The 26,768-nt window shown below is 50.2% G+C and overlaps 1 protein-coding gene across 1 annotated transcript in view; it reads right to left on the bottom strand.

Moving 5' to 3' along the window:
- Positions 1-17,075: 17,075 nt before the first annotated feature.
- Ascl2 (achaete-scute family bHLH transcription factor 2) overlaps positions 17,076-26,768 on the bottom strand; it is a 31,355-nt gene continuing 21,662 nt past the window's right edge. The window contains exons 3-5 of the mRNA XM_041666526.1: positions 19,403-19,508; positions 18,162-18,955; positions 17,076-17,601 (exon numbers count right to left, since the gene is read on the bottom strand). Coding sequence (XP_041522460.1) covers positions 18,180-18,955; positions 19,403-19,508 — 882 coding nt within the window. The 3' untranslated portion in view covers positions 17,076-17,601; positions 18,162-18,179. The remainder of the gene's footprint in view (positions 17,602-18,161; positions 18,956-19,402; positions 19,509-26,768) is intronic.

The raw sequence follows: 26,768 nt of genomic DNA, 5'->3' as shown, positions 1-26,768 counted from the left end.
ACTTGGCACTCCAGCGTGAGGACCAACGTCCTGTTCCTCGGGACCCACACAAGTGCCAAATGGACATGGTAGTCCACCAGTAATTACAGCCTTGGCAGGCAGAGGCAGGAGAGCCCAGAGTAAGACTAGCCATATCAGCGAGCTCTGGGTTTGACTGAAAGAACCTGCCTCGATGAATAATGGAAATGCAATGGAGGCCAAGTCCCAACAGCAGCCTCTGGCCTCCACATGCGCGCGCACACACACACACACACACACACACACACACACACACACACATCCATGTGCACACACAATAATAATGTAAAAAACACCCCTACAAACCTCTAATGATAGAAACCAAATAAAGATCAGGGTAAAAATGACAAAAGTCCATGGGTGATTCAATTCTAAAATGTCAGTCCTCCTCAAGTTGATCTTAATATTCCCAAATTGATTCTAAAAATCACAGCAGAATGTTTTTGTGAACAATGAGCTGTTGGGGGTGAAGACAACTCAGAGAGTGAAGGACACATCACAGCACTCTCTTGGGAGTCGGTAGTCACCACCTCACAACTATTCCACTTGACTTGCCTTAAAGCTGAGACAATGTGGGGGTGGGTGAAAAGATAGATTTATTGATCGAAAGGCCATAAGAGATCCCAGAGGTAGACTCCTGTAGATATGATCAGTTGAGTTTGGGGCAAGATGTGAATGTGATTAGATGGGAAAGGGTGCTGTCGTGAGACTTCCTGTCTTGGGAGGCATGGACAGATGTCCATGTACCCAGATAGGGCACCGATGACGGATCGAAGAAACGATTCCACCCAAGTCTAGTTTAGCAAGTCAGTGAGCTTATTTCCCAGTGTGCTTCCCACTGCCTCAGAAACACCGTGACCCAAAGCAGCTTGGGAAGAAAAGGGTTTATGTCATCTTATACCTTGTAGTCCATCTTGGAGAAAAGTCAGGACAGGAAGTCAAAACAGGAACCTGGAGGCAGGAACTGAAGCAGAGGCCATAGAGAGTGCCGCTTACCGCCTTCCTCACATTGCGGGTTTTCTTAGCCTGCTTTCTTATACAAGCCTGGACTACCTGCCCAGAGGCAGGCACTACCTACATGGACTGGACCCTCCCACATCAATCATTAACCAAGAAAATGCCCCACAGACATGCCTACAGGCCAATCTGATGAAAGAGTTTTCTCAATTGAGTTTCTCTCTTCCCAGAAGACCCTAGCTTGTGTCAAACTGAAAAATAAAATAAGTCAGCTGACCAGTTCAGGTGACTTACAGGAAAAGGAAGCAGGATGTTATGACGATGGATGAGGGGTGACTTACAAGTGCATGGGTGACTCAAAGCAGTTACATGGGAAAAACTACTGGCTTTAGGGTCATTAGACTTCCCATCCTCAGCCTTGCCTTTTAGAGACACATTCATATCTCTCTGCTATGGAGCTGTTTTGCTCTGTGCATGAGGATACATAAGTGTGACAACCAAAAAGTTCTTCAGACATTGCCAAATGTTCACTGGGAAACAGCAGCCCAGAGCTGAAAACAACCAGGCTAGCAAAGGGTTCCCATCCAGGACGCCAGCGCACAACCCATGAAAGAAAGAAGTTATGTCTTAGATTTTGTTACATTTAAAATATAAATAGCAATGTTAAGAAGACCTCAGGTTGGAAGAAAGTGCTTGCAGAGCACATAACTGGTCCAAGGCCTTCACCTGGAATACACGGAGATCTATGAAAACAGCAACAAGAAAGCCAATGCCATAGGGCTGCAGAGAGTTAATTAAGAGCATTGGTTGCTGCTGGGCATGGTGGCTCAAGCCTTTAATCCCAGAACTCGGAAGGCAGAGGCAGGCAGATCTCTGTAAATTCAAAGTCAGTCTAGTCTACATCGTGAGTTCCAGGACGGCCAGGTCTATGTAGAGAGATCCTGTCTCAAAACCCCCAAACCAAAATCAAACAAGCAAACAAAACCTACACAGAGCATTGCCTGCTCTTGCAGAAAACCCATGTTGAACAACCAGCACTCACACGGCAGCTCACAACCTCCTGTAACTTCTGTCCCAGGGAATCTGAGGTTCTCTTTTGGCCACTGTGAGCACTACAAGTAATGCCATGTGGTACATATACATACATGGAGACAAAAACATCCATACATCCATGCACATACAATTAGATTAGGCTTAAAAAATTAAGTAAGTCTTGTTGGCATGTGTATGTGGTGTGTGTGTGTGTGTGTGTGTGTGTGTGTGTGTGTGTGCACCAGAAGTTGATATTGGTATCTTCCATGAGGCAGATTCTCTCACTTAAACCCCGAGCTTGCTGGTTAACTAGCTAGCCAGCTGGCTCCAGTGATCCTGTCTCTGCCTACCTGCCAACAGCTGCATGGGTGCTGGGAATCTGAACTCTAGGGCAAGAGCTTTCTCTGATAAGCCATTTTCCCACCCCAGAAAGGAAATTTTAAAGGTGAGTAATATCTGAGGAATGATTCCTGAGATGGTCCCCTGGCTTACGCATACAGAAACAAAATATACATGCATATGCGCACCCACATAAACACACATACATACACACACAAACCTGCAAAGCAAGCATCAAGATGGCTCAGTCAATACAGGTACTTTGGCACATGCCTAGCCACCTGAGTTTGATCCCTGGAACCCATGTGAAGAAGGAAGAGAGAACAGACTCTACAGAGCAGCTTTCTGACCGCCACACCATGCATGCACACCCACACACATTGTCATCATATAACAATAAATTGCAACGGGCTTAAGCAAACACCACAAAAAGAAGAGCAATGTGTGGTAAATCAATGGCTTAAAAGGTATTCCACACCATCAGGTGTGAAAGAAGTGAGCACGGTTCTTGTTCCTCAGCTGCCTGCAGGCCTACAGAGAGGGAGGAATTAAAGCAAGTGATTGATGGCAGCCCTAGATGTATGTCATCCTTTCCCATCGAGTTGCCCAACTGGCCATGTTTATAGGGTCTACTCTGGGGATATATTCTGCTCCATTGATCTAGAAACCAACCCTTTTATCCAACACCATATGGACAGATGGACAGATGGGGCCAGTGTCATCATGCAGGATGCTATACAAGGTCAATTTGTGTGCTGGGGTAGTCTCTGCTTTATGGGGTGTCGGGAGTAAGGGATGTTTGAATAGGAGCTTATAAATGAAAGGAGTATAAGGAGAATAGGGAATGAACATGGCAGACTTTGTAAGCAGCATGGAGCCACCCAGGCCTGTATCTACGCTGCCTAAGGCTACAATCTACCTTATTTTGGGAGTGTGCAGGTGTGTATGCTGGTGTGTTTATGTATAGAATTTTATGTCTGTGCATGCGTGGCTGTGTGTATGTCTGTGTGTATGTGTGTTTCAGCATGTCTGTGTATTTTGTGTGTGTTTCTGTCTCAATGTGTTTGTGTACATGTATGTATCCATGCTTTTCTCAGTGTCTGTGTGTATTAGAGTGTGTCTCTGTGTGTTTCAGAGTCTCTTTACATACATCTGTGTGTTCATATGTGTGTATTAGGGTGTCTACATTTATCTGGATGTCTGAGTTACTTTTCTATAGCTGTGATAAAACACCATGACCAAGGCAACTTATAAAAGGAAGGATTTCATTTGCGGATTAGGGTTCCAGAGAGTAGGAACCCATGACCACCACGTCAGAAGTATGACAGTGGTCAGATAGGCACGGCACTGAAATGAGAATTCAGGTCTTGATCTATAAGCGCAGGCAGAAAGAGCTAACTGGGAAGGGCGTGGGCTTTTGAAACCTCAGACTCACCTCTAGCGGCACTCCTGCTCCTAGGCCATACCTCTTAGTCCTTCCCAAACAGTTTCACCAACTGGGGCCCAAGCATTCAAACATATGGGAACCTACAGGGATTATTCTCATTCAAACCACCACACTGGATGTGTGTGTGTGTGTGTGTGTGTGTGTGTGTATGTGTGTGTGTGTGTGTATGTTTTGGAACATCTCAGTATGAATCTGTGCGTGTGTTTCAGGGTGTATCACATGTGTCTGGTGTGTTTCAGAGGGCCTAGGATGTACATGGGTATGTGCATGTGTGTGTTTTGGAAGGCCTCTGTATGGATTTCTATATGTGTCTGTTTCAGGGTGTCTCAAATGTCTCCGGGTATGTGGATGGAGGTATGTGTTTGGGATATCTGCATATATCTGGGTATGCACATATTTCATGATGTGTGTTTTGGGATGTCGCTGTATATATCTGTGTGTGGGCAGATATGTCTGTTTTGGGGTTTCTCTGCATATTTCTGGGTGTATGCATTTTGTGGTCTCTGGCATGTATCTAGGTGTGTGTTTTTGGAGTGGCTGGGTGTATCTGGGTGTGTTCATGTATATATGTTTATTTGGGGATATTTCTGCATGTATCTGGGTATGCACATGTATACAGGTGTGTGGTACACCACAGGGTCCTTGTGCCTGTGTCATTCTTGAGCATATATGGAGGAGGGAGGCGCAGCACTTGGCTGCCTTGTGTCTTGGAAGTAGAGCCCTGGGGCTGAGGGCTGGGCTTGCGTGGCCAAGGCTGGGCCAGGCGTTTCCAGCTTCAAATGAAGCGGAGCAGAAACAAGCTGGAATCCACCCCCAGTGGCGGCCCTGCCCAGAACAGGTTCAACCTGAACCACCCTGGTGCTGTTTGGGGGTGGGGTAGCTGCCACCACTAGGGAAGGGGAGGCCAGGCCTTGAGGGTGGTGCTAGTCTGGCTGCCACCCTGCCTCCAAGCCTGCCACCTACTGCTGGTCATCTCCCTGATGGGTCTTGCTGGTGGGAGTTTACCAGACCCAACTTCCCTGGGATCTTTGAACCAGTTGAGCCCTGAGGCCTCCCTGGCTCTGCCTTTCAACTCTTCCCCAGTCCAAGTCTTCTCCAGAGCAGTGAATTTGCCTGGGTCAGGCCAATGGCCCCATGTCTGCTCCTAGTTGAGCTGGCCTCCCCTATCATCACTAACACCAGCTGCTCAAGTTCTATAATCCACCTACAAGCACCCTATGTCTACTCTAGAAGTGCCCTGTCCCCAGGCTGCCTGTGGCTGAGCTCTGGAACCCATACACTAGATCACTAACAACTCATGAGAACTCACTGGAACTTTAGAAAGACCATTAATCTCCAATATCTCAGAGGCCCTCCATTTCCTGTTGACAATGAGAAACGGGTCCTCACATCCCTTCTCCCCCTTTCTGCTCCAGGCAGGCCCTGTCCCAGAACCATTATGGAAGGGAGGGGCCATGCTGGTCTGCCTGTGCATCCCAATCTACCCCAGTCATCAAACCTCTCGAGATTAATTGACCCGGCCTCTTTTAAAAGTAGAAGATCTGTCTGTGTGGTGATGGCTGGTTGAAAGGTCTTACAAGACTAGCCTTGAACTCTCCATCTTTGTGCCACAGCTTCCTAAGCACCAGAGTTATAGGCAGAGGCCACTACACAAGTGAATCTGCCTCAGAGGCTAATCAAGCAGGAAGAACTTCTTAACCCTTAGGAATGAGATGCCTGATACGTGATCAACCAGATGGTGATCCCAGGCTTCAGTAAGAAGCCAACAGCATAGGCCAGCTCCCATCACAGGACTTCCCAGTAGCCACAGCTGGGTAATAAGAAACAAGATGGAGTACATCCATTGGCCAGTGCCCCCAACTCTTTCTTTCTTGGCATTATCCTAATGTCCTAACATCTCAGCCGGAGGTCAAGCCCAGGAGCTCCTTACAGCTCTGCTCAGGAACCCTCAGTGATCATACCTGATGGAAGGAAATGCAAGTCTAGTCTGATCCCTTCTGGGTACCAACAGAACATGGCAGAAAGCCTGAGTCCACAGAGACACAGTAGCCCAAGAAAGCCGTGAGAGCATTGTCTGTAGCAGCTGAACCACGGACTACTGTCACTAGCAGAGAGGAGGGCAGACCCTCATGTCGTCACCAGTGGCCATCCTCAGAGACCACAGCAGTTAGGGCTCGCAGGGTCATATGTGTGTTTTGTTCAAAAGAAGTTCAAGAACAGCCCAAAGGTGTGGTAACAGATAGCAGGACGTGGCAGGGAAGGGGCCAAATCTCAGGGAAGTCTGTGGCTCTGGAAGCATTGGGTGTGGTGACTGAGGGATATCAAAACACAGATGAACACAGAATTCATCAGCACGTACACCAGACTTCCGCTCAGACTTACACCTCAAATGAAAGATGTCAGCCACTCCGCTAGTATCCTAAGACTTAAAGATCCAAGTACCCCAGAAGAGGGGAGATTCAGGGGTAGATATAGGGTAATGGCAGGCTTATGTCTCTGGGGAAGGTGACTGAGAGCACGCTCTTGGGGGGAGATGGCACTCTCCACCAAGAGGCCTTTGCTGCAGAGTGGTGACCAGTTGTCCTGGTTGGGACCCCTCAATTAAGCTCAAGGCCCATATCTCAGCTCAGTCCAATCTCCAGTCTACACAACCCCTGGGAACCCTCTCATATCCCCTCTTCTTTTGCACCACAGAAGTAGCCAGAACTACTGTGATGGTCTTAGGAAGGTAGGCAGGATTCCAGTGATCTTGGCTCCAACGGCAGGATGGATGCAGGTAACTAGGGACAGGAAATTTAGCACAAGCCTGAAGCTTGCCTCTCTACAGGTCCAAGCTGATCATGACTTCTAGAGTCCTCCTACCCAGTTGTGCAGGAGGCCAAAGTTCTCTCTGCTGCCTCCTCAGCATCCAGCACCCCCAGAAGGAGGGCAGGGTGGGTGGGCACTTTGAAGAAATGAGAATAAAAGGACAGACCTGTTAGGGGTGAACAGGGGTCTACCGTGAGATAGACGGAAAGGTGTGCCCATGTCTGTCCCATCCTCTCTTCTAGCCTGCTCTCTTCATGGTGCGTCCTAGGGCTGGGGTGTAAGGCTTTTGCTCCTGCAAGGTGATTTGGGAGGAGGAGCCCCCAGCAAGATCACTACAAAGATGCATTGTTACAACATGGCCCTGCCAGGGTGAAACTGGGGACACTATGGAGATAAAGAGACTGTCAGGAAGATGCTGAGGTGAGCCCAGCACTCCTCCACCCCTTAATCCTAGGCTGTAGGGAGCCCATGACCCCCCTATCCTTTACAGCACTGGTTCTCAACCTGTGGGTTGTGACCCTTAGAAGTCTAATGACCCTTTCACAGGGGTTGCTTAAGACCATTAGAAAACAGAGATATTTACATTATGATTCATAACAGTAGCAATATTACAGTTATGAAGTAGCAACAAAAATAGTTTTATGGTTGGGGGTCACCACAACATGAGTGACTGCATTAAAGGGTTGCATCATAAGGAGGCTGAGAACCACCGCTCTATAAGCTTTCCTTGCCCAGTCCTGGGAACTCATTTCCACCAGCTAAAGGTCAGCTAAAGAAATCACATTGTTAGTTAGGAGAAAGGGCCACACCCAGAGTGGCCCTGAGGAAGATGATCAAGACTCAGCCTCCATCTGTGAAATGGGTGCAGAACACATGCTAAAGTGAAGCAGGAAACACCTTGGGTCTGGCACCCCAGCATGGTAAACTAAGGAAGAAGTTCTCTGTTCTAAAAACTGGCCTCTAAGACCTTGCTAATTCTAGATGTGTCCAGAGGAAAATTGACTAGAGAAGTGACCAGGATCCTAAGTCCCAGGAATGACAAGGCTGTCACCTTGTGGGGGAGTCAGATTAACTACACACTGATTGGACTCAGAATAGGAGGGACAACTGGAGAGGCATCAGACACACGTGTTGCACACCCAGATGTCTGGGTCACACACATCCTGTCCTGAGAAAACTGTGTGTCTAGCTGCCATATCTTTCCCATGGAGTCCCGGCTTCATCCTGGGATTACCAAGCCCCCAGAAATTAAGTTCACCCCACCCTCCACAACTAGATTCTAACACAAAGCTATCCAGTCTCAAGCTGGCAAGCGGGCCTCTACTTCCTTTCTCTGTCTACCTTGCAAGAGGGTGTGGTTTAGACAGTAGCCAGCCTAGGAGGGCTACAGGGAGAAGTCAGGGAGGAGATAGGCTGTGGAGCCCAGAAGGTGGACTTGGACACATAAAACCCAGCCCAAATCTTCCCAAACCTAACTTACAAAACAGCTGTTGTCTGACTGAAGGCCCCACCTGCCAGCCTAAAAAAGGCATTCAAATAAGAGACAAATATTTGAGGCACCAAGATACAGCCCAGCCCAGCCTCTGCCACTCAGCAACTGCTCCCTGGCTCTCATTTGGATATTAATTGAATTCATTTGGAGTTTTGCATGTTTATCAATACAGCCAGCCTCTGGGAGACTGGACTAAGCCTGGGACTCCCAGGCAAGCACCAGGTGCAGGGAAGGCAGGTAATAGGGAGCCTAGGGCTACCCTCACCTCCCAGATAACATCACAGCACAGTCAGCACCTTGGGCCACATCACCTAGAGGAATAGGCCCAAGAGACAAGCTAGGGGGAAACTGTAATCTACCAACAGGTGGGGGAAGCCAACATCCCTGTCACATTGGCTCCCAACATCCCATAGCTGGGGCCAGCTGGGGGGTGGGGATGCTACCTGCTCCTCAGTCTATCAGGGCAGCTCTGAGGTCTCTGTCACATGAGATCACAAGTAGAAGGGGCCCACTTAGCAGCTCTTGGGGAAGAGGGAGTCCATACCAACCTCCTAGGCTCCACCTTGCCAGGGCTGTGATCTTAGGGGGTAACTGTTGCTACTCTCAGGTCTGGTCCCAGCCACTCTAGTCTCAGGAGAGGTATCTCTCCTAAGGCCACATGGAAAATCAGTTCTGGACTAGTTACCATCCACAAGAGTTGCCCAAAGAGAGACCTGCTTCGCCAGTGTACGTGAACAGCGAAGGAGAGGTGTGGCTTGAATGCATCTGTGTCGGAGGCCCCTCCCTTCCTGTTTGATGGGGGCTGCCCTGATCCCTGTGCACACACACTTGTCAGCTGAAGCCACAACCATCCGGTTATCCAGAGTACTGGCCTTAGAGACTGGTCTTTGAAGAGATAAGTTAAAAAGAGGCCCATTAGGGTGGCTTCCATCCCTACGACATGGGTTTCTTGTAGAAGGGATCAGGACACAGGCACACAGACGAGGATCACATGAGGACACAAGAGAAGACACCATCTGCCATGTAACACCTTGTAACACCTCTACCTCAGACTTCGAGACTCAGAGAAAGCCCCGAGGAGATGCTAAAGTGCTGTCCCCAGACCTGGCTGACTTACCTCTGCCTCTGCAGCTGTCACGCCCCCAGGTCCTCCTGCTGCTGCTCCGCAAATGTGCTCCCTCAGGCGTTAGTAACTGGGGCCGGCTTTTCCTGGTGCTGGAGGTACAACAAGCAGCACCCACATGGCCTCTCATCACCCTCCCTGATCTTCCACAGTGGAGTGTGGGTACCTGGGCGCGGGGAAGAGGGACTAGAACTGGCAAGCATATCCTACCCCTGCCTCCTGTTGCTGAGTGACTTTGGGCAGTCACTCTGGAGGAGTGACCCCTCAGGAGGTCCCTGACCTCTGGGAGACACCTAGGCACCTAGCAGCTTAGAGCCCTCTGCACAGTGTGAGTGGAAGCTTCACCTCAGCCCTGGCATCCATATGCCCAAAGAGTCTGGAATGTTCCAGCCCAAACCCCCTCCCCTGGAGCTGCCTCAGTCCATACTCCACCTCCAAGGAAGTCTGCCAAATGATGACCCCTCCCCAGAGACGCTTAAGAACACTTCCACAGAGTATTTAAACTGCTCCCCAGAGAACAAACTCGTGTTTTCTGGTCCCTTCCCATTTCCTCTCTGGGGGGCTGGAAAGTTATCCATCCAGGAGTGTTGGCATCCATTAAACCTGGGCTTTTTCTAATTCGGTTTGATTTGGTCTGATTCGGATTATTGTGTGATGGAGGGACTAATGGGGTGCAGAAACTTTCACCGTGGCCTGTTCCCATATGTAAAATGAAGGGGGTAGAGGTGAGGGGCAGGAACTCACAATCTCAGGAGGGGCCCTGCTAAGCACCTGGAGGCAGGAGGTGAGGTTCTCTATTTCTTCAGGTCTCTGGCCAATCATCTCACCCCCCTAAACCCAACCAGGAGCCAGGGAGGGAAAAGGCCAGAGTGGTAGGTCAGGATTCCATGGGTCCTGGTAGCAGTGGGAGCAAGAATCAACCCTGAGTGGACCGTACCTGCTTTCAGCCCCTCTCTTTTCTATTCCTCTTTTCTTTAGGCCCACAAAGGAGGAGTTCTGGAAAGAAGCAGGACCCGGTGTCAAAGCAGAGGAGCTACCCTCCAATCAGCATTCAAGGAGCCCTTCCTGAGCCGAAGGTCTCTGCCTCTTGTCCCCGAGCCCAGGGAATAGGTCTTTTCTTCACCTGCTTGGAAGGTTTGGAGGGTCTAGAGGCCTAAGCTAGACCCTGGTTCCTCTCTAACTGGCAAACCAGTCCCTCCACGTGAGCAGAAAAGAGCAAACGTGGTGTCCCCACCTCAGGCAGACACAAGGGAGGTGTGACCTCCACTTCTGCTCACTAGGAGCCCTGTTCATCTTGGGATACCTGTGGGCCTTGGGTAGGGTAAGACACCACAAAGAGTCCAGGAGGGTGTGTCCCCCGGGGGAGACTGGAGCTCCCATGTCATTGTGCTGGGTCTTTTCCCTGACAGCAGCCTCCACCCTCCACTAACCACTTGTCTTCACAGCCTAGGCTCCCTCTCATCTTCTCTGGGTTCTAAAAGTCGGACTGGGTTTGAGACGCCACTCACCGGAACAGGCTGGCGAGTAGAGAACTGAAGGCATGTACCCACCCAAGGGCCCAGCTGTGCCATGAAGCCTCCAGAAGCTGCCCTTGGCAACCCTAGATCAGGTCCCTTCAGTCTCACCCTACAGTCAGACCGTTGCCTCTGGTTATAGACTATGGCCATGTGGTACCCGGGTCTCTGAAGGTCACCAGTCTCAGGAGAAGGGAAGATGTAAGAGCATCAGGGCCCTGTTGACAGCAGCATTCCCGGACACAGCCCTTCCACTGCTTGCTAGGTCTGGGTGTCACCACCTACAAGGGACTCTGATCTTAAGAGGGGCAGAAAGCAAGTGATATTTGGGGTCTCCTCACACGGCAGTCTGGGGGTGGCTTGAGGGCCAGCTTCCTGGGTGTGAGAGCTCTGTAGCCCCATAGGACCCACAGTGTCCCCATGTCCCTCAGCATCTTGGTATTCATTCTTCCCTTTGAACCCGAGCGGGTGGGTCAGGGGACTCTGGAGTAGGCTTGTGAGTTAAGGAGACATTGTACCCTGTTCGTGTTCAGCCTTGCTATCTCCCACCCCTTTGTCAAGTTCAAGGTTTCCCAGTTACACCTACAGCTGAACAAACTAGGTACTTAGGGGTCACATTTCCCATACAAACCAGGAGCTGGCTTCAAAGGCAGGAAGGAGACAGTGTAAGCATGAAGGGCTGGGGGGACAGGAGACAATGTCTGCCTTAGTGGGGAGACTTCCCTGCAGCAGACAACCACTTATGCTGAATATGCTGACAGAAGGGTGGGGTCAACCCAGTACCTTTTCGTTGTGGCTGTTATTTGAGATAGGGTCTTACTGTATAGCTTTGGTGGGCCTGGAACTTGCAGAGGTCTGTCTGCCTCTGCCTCCCAAGTGTTGGGATTAAAGGTGTGTGCTACCATGCCTGTCCTGTACCTCTTCCCCATCAGTAAGCAAGGATGAAGAGTACTGACACAGTAGACAAACCATTGAACGCTGGCCATGCAGTTTCTCTGGGATACCTGGAACTATGTACTGTCAGATTTAGCATACCAGCTAAATGTTCTTGCAATTGTATGTCTAATTGGCATCATACAACAAAAGGGCAGATGGCAACATTATGTTATTTCTTCCAGTCAGTCTTTTATATTTGAGGGCAACTGATTTGGGAAATTACCACCCCTAAGACACCCAAAAACGGGTGCTCAAGATTCCTCTATAGAACCCTGTAGTATGTTATAGAAGCTACGCATCCCTCGTGTGCTTTTATCTTCCTTCTGTGACTGGCAACACAACAGAAAGCTGTATGTGATGGGTTCATGTACTATTTTTTTTTTTTTTGGATTTTTGAGATAGGGTTTCTCCGTAGCTTTTGGTTCCTGTCCTGGAACTAGCTCTTGTAGACCAGGCTGGCCTCGAACTCCCAGAGATCCTCCTGCCTCTGCCTCCCAAGTGCTGGGATTAAAGGCGTGAGCCACCACCGCCCGGCCGGGTTCATGTACTATTGACAAAAGAAAAGTCCCCACATGTTTACCAAGGGTAAAATTGTTTTGTTAAAATATTTTATTTTGTTTTGTTTTTTAGAGGCAGGGTTTTTTTTTTTTTTCTGTGTAACCCTGATTGTGCTGGGACTCACTCTGTAGACCGGGTCTAACCAGAGATTCTTCTGCCTCTGCTTCCTTAATGCTGGAATTAAAGATGTTTGCCAGCACCCCCAGCATCTCAAAATTTTTCAACGGACTAGAGAGATGGCTCAAACTTTAAAACACTGCACAAGCATGAAGACATGATTTTGGCCCCCTGCAACCATATAAAAAGTCAGGCATTTAGGTTGTTTCCACCCGAAGAATGGATAAGGAAAATGTGGGTACATTTACACAATGGAGGACTACACAGCAGAAAAAAAAAATGATGACATCTTGAATTTTGCTGGAAAATGGATGGAGCTAGAAAACATCATTTTGAGTGAGGTAACCCAGACACAGAAAGACAAATATCACATGTACTCATTCATAAATGTTTTTTAAACATAAAGCAAAGAATACCAGCCCACAAATCACAATCCCAGAGAACTTAGACAACAATGAGGACCCTAGGAGAGACATACATAGATCTAATCTACATGGGAAGTAGAAAAGGACAAGATCTTCTGAATAAATTGGGAGTATGGGGACCTTGGGGGAAGGCTGAAAGGGAGGGGGAAGGCAGGGAGGGGAGCAGAGAAAAATGTAGATTTCAATAAAAAATCAATAAAAAAGAAAAAATAGACATACAAAATAATAATAAAAAAAAGTCAGGCAAAGAGGCATTTGTCTGAAATACCAGCTCTGGGGAGGGGTAGATAGGAAGATCTCCGGTGTTTTTCATGCAGTCAGTGTAGCCAATAAGACAGCTTCAGGCCCAGTGAGAGACCTTGTCTCAAAAACTAAGGTGCAGAAGAAGAAACCCAACATCAGCCTCTGGCTTACACACACGCACACACATGCATGTGTACCATGACTGGAAAGCCCTTGGATACGGAAGGCCAACTGCAATTTAAATTGTTCATGTTCCTTTGTGTAATCTTCACAACATTAAATTAGTGAGTATGAGACACGAAGCAGTGAAGAAGAAGCCTGACCTTCTGACTCCTTTCAGAGCAAGGAGAGTCTCAGTGGGCTTCCTGTCCCACAATAAAGCGCTGGAGGTAATCAGTCCCTAAGCAGAAGAGGTTTATCTCGACTTGCAGTTTCAAAGGTTTCAGTGCAGTTTCTTGGCTCTGTCTTTTTTGGGGGGTGGGGTGGCACATATCACAGTGGAGACCCATGGCAAGCAGAAGGATGCACGAAATAAAGAGAGATGAAGGGCAGGATCCCCTTGAAACTCCACTTGCTTTGCTCTGGGCCCCAGGCTTTCCTTAGCCTGCCCTGGACATCCTGCATCGTGCAGCATGAGTGTTTGTTCCTGTGTTCTTGTAGAGCTCAGGTTTGGGGACTCCAAAGGCTAATCACAGCTGGGCTCCCAGGGCTGCCTTGACCTCCTTGGGAAGACAGTATCCTGGGCAGTATGGTGCCTTCAGTTGTGCAATGAAAAGAACCTTGTACAACATGGCCTTGACTGACAGACTGGTCTACGCAACTCACCTGAACCCTGGGGCATCACAGGCCCTATGAGGTCAACACTGTAGAGATGGTTCTGAGAAACTGAGGAAAAAGGACACAACCCCAGCCCTCTGCTGCAGCCTGGGACCCAGTACATATCCCCTTGACACTACCATGCAGGAATTCATCGGCTGTCTAGAAGATGGCATCCACCAGAGACTGGGCTCTGGGGGGGGGGGGTGACATGTGTGTGACACACCCCATTCCTAACACAGAGGGTGGTGCCAGTGAAGATTCCCTGGATGTGTGGTTGGAGACCTGAGTTCATAGGATATTCAACGTTGGCGACCTCCCTGACCTATTTTGGGGTCCTTGTGTGTCAGTGACTACTCCCCGCTACACACACAATGTGGAGAGCCAGATTTAGGAGAAAGTGATTTTTGAGCCAGAGTCCATAGAAATCTTCCCAGGATACACTAGTGCTCCCTGGATCATAGGTCATTGGATTGCCCTCTACTTCCTCACTTACCCCTTGCCGGGGTAAGCATGACCTTGAATGTGATTCTGTGGCTGGTAACCATTCGGAGGCACTACTCCACCTTGTCCTGTGGACGGGAGCTCCAAGAGGCTATCCCTGCCCCCACTCCCCAAACTGATCCAGATCACCTTCTGCCTGGAATGGGCGGCTCTCCTTCCAGCAGTTCGGCTGCTCCCCACCCCCACTCCAGCAGAGCCTAGGGCAAGCCAGGGGCCCTGTCCAAGAGGTACTCTGCCTAGTCTAGATTTGTTCGTCCGGAATACCAAATGTTGGGGGTGTTCTCCCCAGGACAGCTTCAGGGCCACCGCTCCTGACTATTCAGGGATGAGTGAAAGCCCAGGGCCAGAGTCCCGTTTACATGCCATGATCAAGTTCTGTGGCTTCGGGCACTTAATCAGTGGGGATAGGTGTTCCATAATTGACAGCTCAAGGGACCTTCTGAGCAGAGCAGCAGCTCAGGTGACTCACCTGTTGTCTGGCTGCTTGTAAACAGACCTTCTACTCTCTACAGTGGCTGCATGGGGATAAGTTTGGGTAATGAATTAGTTGGTGACCACACCTCCTATCATGAGGCAGGTTACACGCACAGGGCAGTACGCTGCCAAAGAGAGCTCCACTCTGTCCCTCAGGCTACCATCTGCGGGAAACACAGGGCCAGGGACTCCAAACACCATGCCTGGGACAGATTGCTTCCAAGAGGCTTAAGAGATCTATGCAGCAAGTTTGGTGTATGGACATGGGATGGACCCCGGTTCTACAGATCAGAGAGAGAATGGTGTCACTCGCCGGCAAGCTGCACTTACATCACTGTGATAAAAGGCACTGGGGTTTCCTTAGGCATGGAAATCATACAATCTGGAGGTGCTTCAAAACTGCGTGGAGTCAGGAAGCAGGGTGGGGCGGCAGTAGCCTCCTTAAGCCGTAACCTGGTTGTGGGCTTAAGCAAAGCTTTCACCAGGCTCCCCACGATCTGGTACATGCCTCTTGCCAATAGGCTTGTCTGCAGCAGAAGGGAAGTTCCCTGAGGCTGGGGTTTCTATCTGGCACACCAAACACAGCCTCAGTTCACGAAGCAGAGAAGTTTCTCTGTGCCTGTGTTGTGTATGTGCCTATTGGTGCTTGAGGATCAGAGCATCAGGCACTGGTCCTCACCTTCCACTTTGACATACGGGGCTTTCGTTTTTCTGCTGTGTGCACCAGTATGGCTGGCCTGTACACTTCCAGAGATTGCTCTGCCTCTGCCTCCCATCTCCCCATAGGAGCTCCGGAGTTACAGATGTGCTGTGAGCCCAGTTTCTATGTGAACCCTGAGGATTTCAATTGAGGCCCTCACACTTGCACAGCAAGCACTTTCACCCACTGAGCCATCTGTCCTGCCTCCTCCGCCCCCACCCCTCTGAGCTCAGACTGGCCTGAAACAACAATCCTCCTGTCTCAGTCTAAGTGTTCAGACTACAGCTGTGAGCCAATAAAGTTGCTTAATGAAGACTTCCGATATACTATATTACAGGAGCACACTGTTAACGTCACCAGGGATTTGTGTACACAGGGTGGCTTATGCTTTCAGCTACACCCCACCTTTCCACAAATCACTTTGAGATATGAAAAAGAAAGCGGGAGCCAGGTCTCCTGGCTCAGTAAAGACACTGGCTGACAATGGGCTCCTGGGAAAAGGATGACTCTCCCACAGTGGTCATGACATGTCTCATGTTGTCCACCAAGACAGGTCCACTCAGTCCTGCGGCCCCAAGCTGTAGCTGGGCTGACCCCAACTGAGCCTAATTCCCATCAGAACAGCTGGCAAACTTTGACCCTGGCTCTAAGGTTCTGGGTCCTATGGGGAAGAAGGGACCCCGTCATTATACTGAGACAGAGGAACTCCTTGTATACAGCCTTCTGTACCACAGGTACATGGAAGACATCTGCTCCGTGGCACAGTCCTTCCTGCTTCTCACAGCTCCAACGGTTGTGCTTGTCCAAACCACTCCCTCCTGAAGGGGTGCTTGAAGCACCCTAAAACCACCTGGGGATCCCCTCTGCCCCTCCCAAACCACTGCAATAAAAGGGAGCTTTGGACACTCGGAGACTTCAAAGCTGCAGAGGTTCAGGGTCAAAGGTGGAGCTGGGTAATATCTCAGCAATCACAGCCTGGTTCCCTGGGCTAAGGAAGGTGGGTGGGGAGTCCTTGGGAAGCTTCCAGGTCTTCCTTGAGGGATCTATCTGTAGGATCTAAGGATGGCCACTAGTCCTAGCAGCCAGCACAGGGGCCCAGCACATGCTGGCTGCAAGCTCATGGACACGTTTTCCATCCCCTCTAAAACCTGGAAGGTTTAGACTCAGCACCATTTGCCAGCTAGGCAATTTGCCAAGGGCCACCCAGCCGGGTAAGGAAGAAAGAGACCTAGGCTTGGAGATGCCCACAATTCAGAGATGGGAAGTCAATGGTTCACAAGCATCAAACTACCCTCGGTCTAGCACCCTGCACTTGCCCCTCTCACACAAACCCTTCCTAGGGGCAAGCAGCTATGCAGGGCAGACACTAGTTTACAGACAACCTGCATAAAAGCCCTTGTCCTCCAAGGTGTCTGAATTGCTTTGCTATCTGTGGAGAGATAGCTAGAATAGGCACTCACACCCATGCATCAGCTCACGCAATGTGGGGCTCAAGAGAAATCCCAGACACTGTCCACCCAGGCCTAGCCCTCACTAGGAAACAGGGACAAGACGGTAGAAGGCACTGCAAACACCAACGAAAAACAACTTTATAGAATAGTACACTTTACAAGAGCGAGTACACTTTACAAGAGCGGGTACACTTTCCCACGCTGGCCAAACATCAGCGGCAGGCTGGCTTCAGAAGAGGAAAAGTGCAGTCAGGCATCTTGCCCTCAGGACCTGACTGGTCCAAACTTTGGCCAGGTTGGAAAGTTCTAGACAGTGGGGGTGAGGGGCAGAGACAATCTTTATTGTGCTCCAAGCCTAAGGATCCTTTGTACAAAAATAAGTCTTCATATTTTCAGTAGAGTCCCTCCAGCAGTTCAAGTTAATTCGTAAAAAATAGACTGTCATTGTAAAATCCTCTCCTGAGAAATCTCCAAGTCCTAGTGCTACACAGACTGGGAGAAGGTGTCATTCCGAGGGGTGGAGGCCGAGCAGAGGTCAGCACTTGGCTTTTGGTCAAGCTGCACCATACAGCATGGGCAAGGCATCGCTCCAGGCTTCGTGGGCAAGTAACGCGGGTCTGTCCACCAGGAGACAATCAGAGATGTGGCTGTGAAGGGGACAGAACGCGTTAATGTGTGTGGACACCGCCCCACCTCCCAAGGCGCAGCAGGTAGTTTCGTTTGCTTGGTTAGTTTTGGAGTCTCAGTTCGTGGGTGCCTCGATCCGCTCGGAGGCGCTGACGGGGGCGGGGCGCACGCTCAGAGTCGGCCCGCGGTGACTCAGGGGCCCGCTCCCGCCGACTCATTCAGCACCCCGGCCCAGGACGCGATTTGCAATGCAAACTCACCCCGCCTCCAGCACTCGACTCGGCCGGGCTCCGCCAGTACTGGGACCTCGCCGGCCCGGCCCTGAGGCCGCTCCCCTCCACTATCCTCCCCCTCCCCCATCCGCAGCAGAGCCCAGAGAGGAAGTTTTGCAATCCCGGACAAACAAACGCGGGTCTTGCTCAGGCTTGAAAAAGGTTGAGGAAAAATGAAGCCTGCGCGAAATCGAAGTGATCGCCCCAGCAGAGCCCTGGCTGCACTGGGTCCCCGTGGCGCAAAGTGCCAGGCCCGCCCACCACGTGTCTCCTTTACTGCCTTTCCTCCTCGCGGCCCTGGAATTTACCTTAGAGGGGTTGGGTGCTCAGTAGCCCCCTAACCAGCTGGAAAAGTCTAGCAGCTCGCGCTCCACGGGACTCAGCTCTCCCTCGCAGCCACTGTCCTCCGACGAGTAGGCGGAGCGCGGGGAGCCAGGCTCCGAGCTGCCCCGGCGGTCTGGGGATGAAGACGCGCAGGACAGCGACGCACTGGCAGGGGAGGCAACAGGAGGCGCGCGGGCGGCCGAGGGCCGAGTGGCCGGTGTTAGCAGCCCTCCGGCAAGCGCGGCGCGCACCGCGTCGTGCTCTGCAAGCAGCCGCTGCAGCGCACGAATATATTCTACAGCGGAGCGCAGCGTCTCCACCTTACTCAGCTTCTTGCTGGCGCCGCCGTGCGGCACGTGCTGCCGCAGCGCCTGAAAGCCCAAGTTTACCAGCTTCACGCGGTTGCGTTCGCGCTCGTTGCGGCGTGCCACGGCCGCCGAGCCGCCCCCAGCCTCGGTTGTGCCAGATCGCCGGCGGCGGCTGCAGCGCAGCAGTTCCGGGGATGCGGGTCTCCGCCGAGCAGAGCAGGTTCCAGCGACTCCAGGCGAGGCGGGCATGAGTCGGGGCAGCGCGCAGCCGTCCATCAAGCTCGCATCCAGCCCTCGGGCGCCTGCTAGGAGTTTCGGAGTGCTACAGGAAAAGTGCCCGCGAGGAACCGGGTGCGGTGGGAAGCAAACGGTCTCACCTCCGCTGGTCTCAGGCAGGGCACTGCTGCAGGATTTCCTGGTGCACGCGTCGCTGGCCTTCTGGAGTCCTGGGACCCCGTGTCGTACAAGGGCTGAAAGTAGGGAAGCGTGGTACGCTCGTGTCCCGCGCGTGCGGTCAGACCTCCCCTGGTCTCCTTGTGCACCGCTCAGGCGGCTCCTTTTAAAATGTATAGATAACCCTCCTCCGCGGGCCGCCGCCTCCTTTCTCACGCCCTCCTTCTTTCGCCTCGCCCTCCCGCCACGCTTCACCCTCCCCCTGGCGTACACATTCTGCAAAGCTGACACCGCGCGACCCCACCCCCAACCCTCCGGGTGCAGTTCGCAGGCTACTGCGCCCCCACGCTCTGGGCAGGTGCTCAGTGCGTCCACGACAAGTACTAGAATGCAGATCCGGGACTGTGCTCCTAAAGTCCCACGCCCCCAGGGCCTGTCAGAGGGTCCGAATGTACTCTACAAGCACCCCTATCCACCCTGGTACTCAGCACTCAAGCCCCAATAGCTGCCAGGTCTCTGCACACCTAGAGCGCGCGACCGGGTGACGAACCCGACCAGGCTTTGCAGTGTCCGAGGAGTGAGCGCGAACCTCCCCACACCTCCACCCCCGGCACACGCGCCACGAGCCCGCTCCCACGTCCACCCCCCCCGCCCCCGGCGGAGGAGGCGGGAGCCGGAGTCTCAGCCAATCTGGGATCGTCCCTTTGGCCAATGACAGCTGGCTCGGTCCTATGTTGGGTCAGGAAGAAGCGTACGCCTGGCGCGTGGCTCCAGAGATGGGGAGTGTCTTGAACAAAGCTCCACGCCCACTCCGCCCCACCCTGCTCCTCCTCCCGGACCCGGGCGTCAACGTACTGCTGGTACACACCTGTCCCACTTTGAGTGTGAGGAGGTCTTGAGAAGTGGTTCAGACATGTGCTAGGAAATTTCATGTTCCCCAGGCAGCTTGTCCCCGTTCAGTCCCTCATGCACACCCCTTGCCTCTTTGGTTTCAAGGAGCCTCAGGACTCGGTGCCACGAACTGAGGGGATACAATCAAGCCAACTCTGACCCTCCTTTCTCACACGCTCTCTCATACGCATCTTACAACCAGCTCTCCAAGTCTGGGTCTCTTTTCCCTACTATGTCTCCTGAATCCAGCCAGACTAGTTCTCGTTCAGTTCCTGGGCTTTTTGCTCAAAGACACTTCTCAGTATTCCAGCGGGCCTCTGAGTCCCATCCCTCCCCTGAGGCTGGTGAAGGGAGAGTCGAGGGGCAGGGAAATGCACAGATCTTGGAAAAATCTTAGTCCTGCCCCCGCTGTCCCGGAACTGTGCCCTTGGGGCCATAGCAAGTCCAGTTTTCCCCAAAATGACTAGGTGCTCCTGAGCCAAGATCTATAGTGCTGAAGTGGTCTATTCGGCGGGTCTGGGTGCCTGAATATATGTGATTGAGGGAGGACAACCGGCCCAATCCAGGACTTCTCTCTGCTTCCACACTCCCAGGGAGCGTTTGCCACCGGTGTGGTGGCTGCCTGCTGACTCCGTTACCCTCCAGGATCCACCGGAGCTGTATCTACCTAAACTTCTGAATTAGCTTTTGACCATGCTGTGGGAGGTGGGCTGTGAGTCTCAGCTTCCTGGGTGCCTGCTCAGAGCACCTAAATGAGTCAAGTCACTTCTCTGCCTTGTGGAGCAATCCAAGTAGAAACGGAAGCAGAAAGTGGGCTGGAGAGTTTGTTCAGTGGGTAAAGGGCTTGCTGTGAAAGTGTAAGGATCTCAGTTCAAATCCTCAGAACCCACATAAAGCCAAGATGGAAAGCAGAGGTCAGAAGAATCCTTGTGAACTCCTGGGTCAACTAGCCCCACGAATGCAAAACTGAACAACAGACTCTAATCTCAAACAGACTGAAAGGGGAGGACCAACACCTGAGATATCCTCCAAATTCCACACACATTGTTGTGTCCACCCTCACACACAAAAGCATGCACACACATACAAAATAAATGTGAACAGATTGTATCCTGGCTCCTTGACAAGCCTTGATCTGCAGACCTTCCCTGTTTAGCGGTCACTTTTGTCCTGCTTGCCTCTTTGCTTTTCCCTGAGATTTTTTTTGTTGTTTGTTTTTGTTTTGTTTTTACTTTCCCTTCATGGGGGGGGATGTAGGGCCTCTTGAAGCCTAGACTAGTTCCTACGTAGCTAAGGATGGCCTTGAACTTCAGAACTGTTCATCCTCCTCCTAATATCTCCAGAATGCTGGGTTTACAGGAATGCACCACCATACCCATTATATGTGATGCTGGGGATTGAACCCAGAGCTCTGTGCATGGTGCATGCTAGACAATCTAGCAACTAAGCCACATCCCCAGACCCCTTTCCTGGTTAAAAAAAATAAAGTATATTTATTTATTATTGTATGTGTATGAGTGTATACCTGGTGCCCACAGGGGTCAGAAGAAAGTGTCAGATCTCCTGGAACTGGAGTTACAGATGGCTGTGAGTCAGTCACCATGTAGGTACTGAGAATTCCACCCAGGAGCTCTTAAGCACTGAGCCATTTCCTCACACCCCTCCTCCCCGATTCCTTCTTGGCAAGCTCAAAATGATGATTGGTGCCCTTCACTCTACACACCACCAAGTGAAGGCTGCAGAGCAAGGGTGCTGATAGTCCCGGGCCCTGCCCTGGTGGTGAAGGTCCACACGGGTTATTATTTCTGGAGACTCTGTGGGACTGTAGCATCACTCTGCTGGTTTGTTCAAACTTTATTCACTTTGGGACTGTGGAGAACAGCAGCTTGTCCTAGTCATCTACCTGGCCTTGGATTAAATTTTTTTAATTAAAATTTAATTTTTTGAGAATTTCATATATGAGAGATGAAATTATATCACTTCCACCCCTTCCTCTTCCCACTCCAAATCCTCCCTTGTCAACCCCACTCCCTCCCAAATCATGACCTCTTCTTATTTATTAGTTTTATACATGTATGCACACCCTACTATATCCATAATGTTGTTCATATGTGTTTAGGACTGGCCACTTGGAATGGGATAACCTATCAGGGAGATGACCCCTGGAGAAAACAGATTCTCCCACCTACAGAGCCTTAATTGACTGTAGTTTGTCTGCTAGGGGTGGAGCCCTGTGAAAGTTCCCCCATTCACACTGGCTTTTGTCCATTGGTGACGTCATTTTTCAGATCTTGTATAGTCAGCCATATGGTTGAGATTTCCTGGGTGTAGCTTCCCGGTCGTATACAGAACACACAATCTAGAAGCAGACTTCCTAATCCTCTGACTCTTACAATCTTTCTGCCCCTTCTTCCTCCCTGTTTCCTGAGTCTTCCGTGTAGAGATGGCCTTAGAATTGTGACGGCTGGGGTGGGAAATCCACAGCCAGTTTTTGCGGATTTCGGTATTGGTCTTTATCTGCCGTAAAAAGAAGCTTTTTTTGATGACATCTTCTAAGAGCTATATTTAACCAGCAGACACAGGGTAAATATTTAGAATGCAGCTGGCAATTTTACTGGCTTAAGAAAGAAAGTGGCTGTGGTAGGCTCTCTTCTTTCTCCATGATCTCACCAGCCACGGGTAGTTGGCTAGGTTTATAGGACCAGGTATGAACTCCCTCCTACTGAACAAGCCACAAATCCAATTAGGCAGTTGTTGTTACTACTAAGATGTGTCATGGGGCTGGAGAGATGGCTTAGTGGTTAAGAGCGCTGGCTGCTCTTCCAAAAGACCCTGATTCAATTCCCAGCACCCACATGGCAGCTCACAATTGTCTGTAACTCTGGGATCTTACACCCTCACACAGACATACATGCAGGTAAAACACCAATGCACATAAAATAAAAATAAAATAGCAGGGAGGTGGTGGCGCACTGAGAAGGCAGAGGCAGGTGGATTTCTGCGAGTTCGAAGCCAGCCTGGTCTACAAGAGCTAATTCCAGGACAGGCTCAAAAAAGAAAAAAAAAAGCCACAGAGAAACCCTGCTTCAAAAAAACAAAAAAAAAATAGTAATAAAATAAATTATTTTAAAAAGATGTGCTGCTACTGCACCTTTAAGGATCTCTTGCTAGGCTGGTTGTTGCTGTTCATAGTTATAGCTTCTTCATCTAGCTCACTCTCCACAGCTGGTTTCTGGCTCTCAGGAGCAGAGTTTGCAAGACTCCTTGAGACCCAGGACTTCTAGGAGTCTCGTTGAGACTTAAAATCCTTTCCGAGGTCCGACCATGTTTCCTTCATCCCAGGCTGCTCCTGCCTTACTTTGTAACTCATCTTTCTCTGTCTTACCCAACACCCAAATAATAACATGGAGACTTCTTACTAATTATGAAAGCCTGGCCTTAGCTCGGGCTCAGTCTCAATTAGCGCTTAAAACTTAGCCCATTTCTATTGATCTACATTCTTCCACAGCTTTTTACTTCTCCCCTGGCATCTCTCTCATGCCTAGATTTATCTTTTACTTCCTCTCTCTCTCTCTCTCTCTCTCTCTTCCTCCCTCCCTCCCTCCCTCCCTCCCTCCCTCTCTTCCTCCCCCGCCTCTGGAAGTAGTCCCTCATATACCTCCTGCCTGTCTATTGGCCATTCAGCTCTTTATTAAACCAATCACTGCAGTATATCTTCACAGAGTATACAAACATCGCACAACACGATTTCTATCAAGCCAGTGTCTCATCCCAACCAGCACCTTTCCCTCCTCTGCCACCTCAACCCCAACCTGGCCCTCTCACTTTCTACAAGCTCACCCTGTCCTCCTCAGCCTAAAGGTGATGGGTCCCTAGGGACTGGTGTCTTCCTAGGTGTCCCCTTCTTTTCTTAACCTTACCCACACCCTCTGACCTCCGACTTCTTCCAGCCTTCAACATGGGGCTGTTCCCTTGCTCTGGAAATAGTTGTCTCCTGGACATGTGAGTCTCATGTGTCTCTCTTGTAGACCTTGGACCCTGGTTCTGTCTTTATTCATGTAGTCCATGTGGCTATTTTGAAACATATGGATGGATAAAGCGTGAGCTGACCCGAGAAGGGAATATCAATCAAACATGAGAAGAGATGGAACAGTGGTAGGCGCCATGGTGTTGGTAGATATGAGTGAGCAAAAGAAGGCAATATCGGAAGACCACAGATTATATGACTTCATTTACAAGAAATGTCCAGCATAGGACAATCCCCAGAGACAGGAATAGGCACAGGGACAAGAATGAGGGGGAGGTAGGGGCTACAGACTATGGATTTCCTTTTCATCACAATATTCTAAGGAGGAGGGAAATGGCGCAGCAGATTAAGTGTTTGCCATGCAAGCACAGAGGCCTGAACCCACGTGAAGCCTGGCATGGGAGTACATTCTCATAATCTCTGCCTTGCTCTGATGAGCGGGGAGATGGACAGGAGAATCACTAGAGGCTCTAGGCTTAGAATATATACTTGTTAACCACAAAAAAAACCTTTTCTCAGAAAGGTAGAAGTCGAGGACTGACACTCGAGAATCTCATCTCCACGCGTGCTACGGCACACACATGCACACAGGCCGACTATGCTGAAGTCTACGTGTTGTTCTTGAATGGTTCAATGAAGGGTGTGGTGCATGACTATGCTCACAAAATGGCTGGAAGGCTTTGATGTGGCCTGTGCCCTGCCTGCCCCTTGGTGCCGCTCCTTTGCAGGGGTCTTTCTTTTAATCCTGGCTTGTGGGATCTCTTGGGTCTCCATCCTTGACCTCTCAAGCTGGGGCAGAACAGCTTTTTCAGAGAAGAACCTGGTAGCAAACATGCTTTGTAGGCGACACAGTCAGTGTCACATGCCCTGAATTAGTAGTGAACAAAGGCTTCTATGGATATTAGCAAAACACCCAGAGTGACTGTCTCCCAGCAAAAGCAATAAAGATGCTGCATCTGTAACTTCAGGTCCTGTTTATACATTACAAAAATGTATTTTTAGTGTGTGTGTGTGTGTGTACACACGTTTATGTGGGCGCAGGTGCGCATGTGTGTGGGATAAATGCGCACTGTATGTAAAGGAACACGTGGCAGCCAGAGGACAATCTCAAGTGTTGTGTCATCTACCTTGTTTTTTGTTTTGTTTTGTTTTGCTTTTGTTTTGAGATACTCGCTGACTTATATCAGGTGGCTGACTGGTCAGAAAGTCCCGGAGATCCTCTTGTCTTTGCCTCCCCTGGGAATGCAAGCAGTTAGCAAGCCTGGCTTTTTAAAAGTAGATTCCAGAGTTCAAACTCAGGTCCTTATGTCCAGTAATCACTTTACCAACTTAGCTGTCTTACGTAGCCTGCGTTTTGATCTTTTTTTAACCACTTTAATATTTTTTAATTAAAAAACGGTATTTATTTTATGTTATGGTATGGGTGTTTTGCCTGCGTGTCTATATATGTACCACATCCGTACAGCACCTCCAGAGGCAAGGAGAAGGCCTCAGAGTCCCCAGAACTGGAGCGGTTGTGGGCTTCTATATGGATGGTTGAAACTTAACCTAGGTCCTGTGGAAGAGCAGCAAGTGTTCTTAGCCACTGAGCCAACTCTCCCACCAATCTAGATTTGGGACAGTCCTAGAGCAGGCAAAGTTCGTAATACGAGCCACAATTCTATCCATGTGACTGACATGTGGACTGAGCCTCAGCTCCCCACAGTTTCTCAATCTGAATTCATGGCAGGCTTATCTTATACTTCTTTTCCCTCAGCCCACGTCCCTCCTAAGTCCCCTCCACATGGATGTCTCCAGAGCATTGACAGGTCAGCCACTGGGATACTGTCCTCTTTCCTCCTTGTCTTCCATCTGTGGACTGGCCACTTCTCCAGCTGATTTCCATCTTGCCCTTGGAGGCTGTCCCATGACTACTGTGGTCTCTGAATGTGGAGGTCACCTCCCATTATGTAAGCTCCAGCTGGAAGCAGGGACAGCCTGGGCAAATCCAGTGAAAGTAGGCCCATCCCTTGGGATTCAGTCTCAACTTTCTGCATGCTGTACCGAGAGCCATCTGCCTGTATGGCTCCCATGCCACTTGGAAATGGTGCAAACACAGTCATCCCTCAACAACTGTCATTTCTTCATCAGTTGACTCTGTGACACTCAGATAGCAATGGAGGCTACATTCTAGACCATCCATGGGTCTCATGGAATAAAAGAGGAGGCTTGCTGGTAGCGAGAAGCAAAGGATCATCTAGTTTAACATAGATTGCCTACCATTATGACACCCGAGATGCTCACTGAGGCCTTGGACAGACAGCTTGGTTCTAGGCCATGCCCTGGAAATGGGCAGTGCCATTGGGAAGAAGCCACTCAGCCCTCTGTCAACTCATCGGACATCAAACCATGAGGGAAGCTTCCATACATAATACAGTAGATATTCTCCAGGGATGTTGCTACCCATAGCAAGAAAACCTGGAAAGGAAGTGTTCCAAGGACAGTGGTAGATGCAATAAAAGCAGAAAGGAAGAGTCAGGTGACATGCGGCTCTCTCTAAAGTCAAAGAGTAATCAGGAGGAAGGGTTAGGTAGAGAGCTCAGACAGTAAAGTGCTTGCCATGTAGCCATGATCCCCAGAGCCTTCACAGAAAGCTGAGTGTGTGGTGTGCGTGTAGTCCCAGCACCAGGGAAGCAGAGACAGGTGGATCCTTGGAGCTTTTTAGCTCTAGGTCCCAGGAGACCAAGCTCAAAAAGCAGAAGTGGACAACCCCTGAGAAACGACACCTGAGGTTGACTTCTGGCTTCTATGTGTACGTGCACACACACACACATTCATTCATTCATACACACAAACACACATACTCATAAACAAACACATGTGTGACCACACCACACACACGCAAACATACATACACATATACACACATCTACATACATATGTGTATACACACAAACATACACACACAAACATTCATGCACATACACATAAGC

This window comes from Microtus oregoni, unplaced genomic scaffold (genome assembly GCF_018167655.1).
Source record: "Microtus oregoni isolate MIOR12 unplaced genomic scaffold, Mior012 000016F_ref0000370, whole genome shotgun sequence".
Lineage (NCBI taxonomy): Eukaryota > Metazoa > Chordata > Mammalia > Rodentia > Cricetidae > Microtus > Microtus oregoni.
This window is presented reverse-complemented; position numbering and strand designations above follow the sequence as displayed.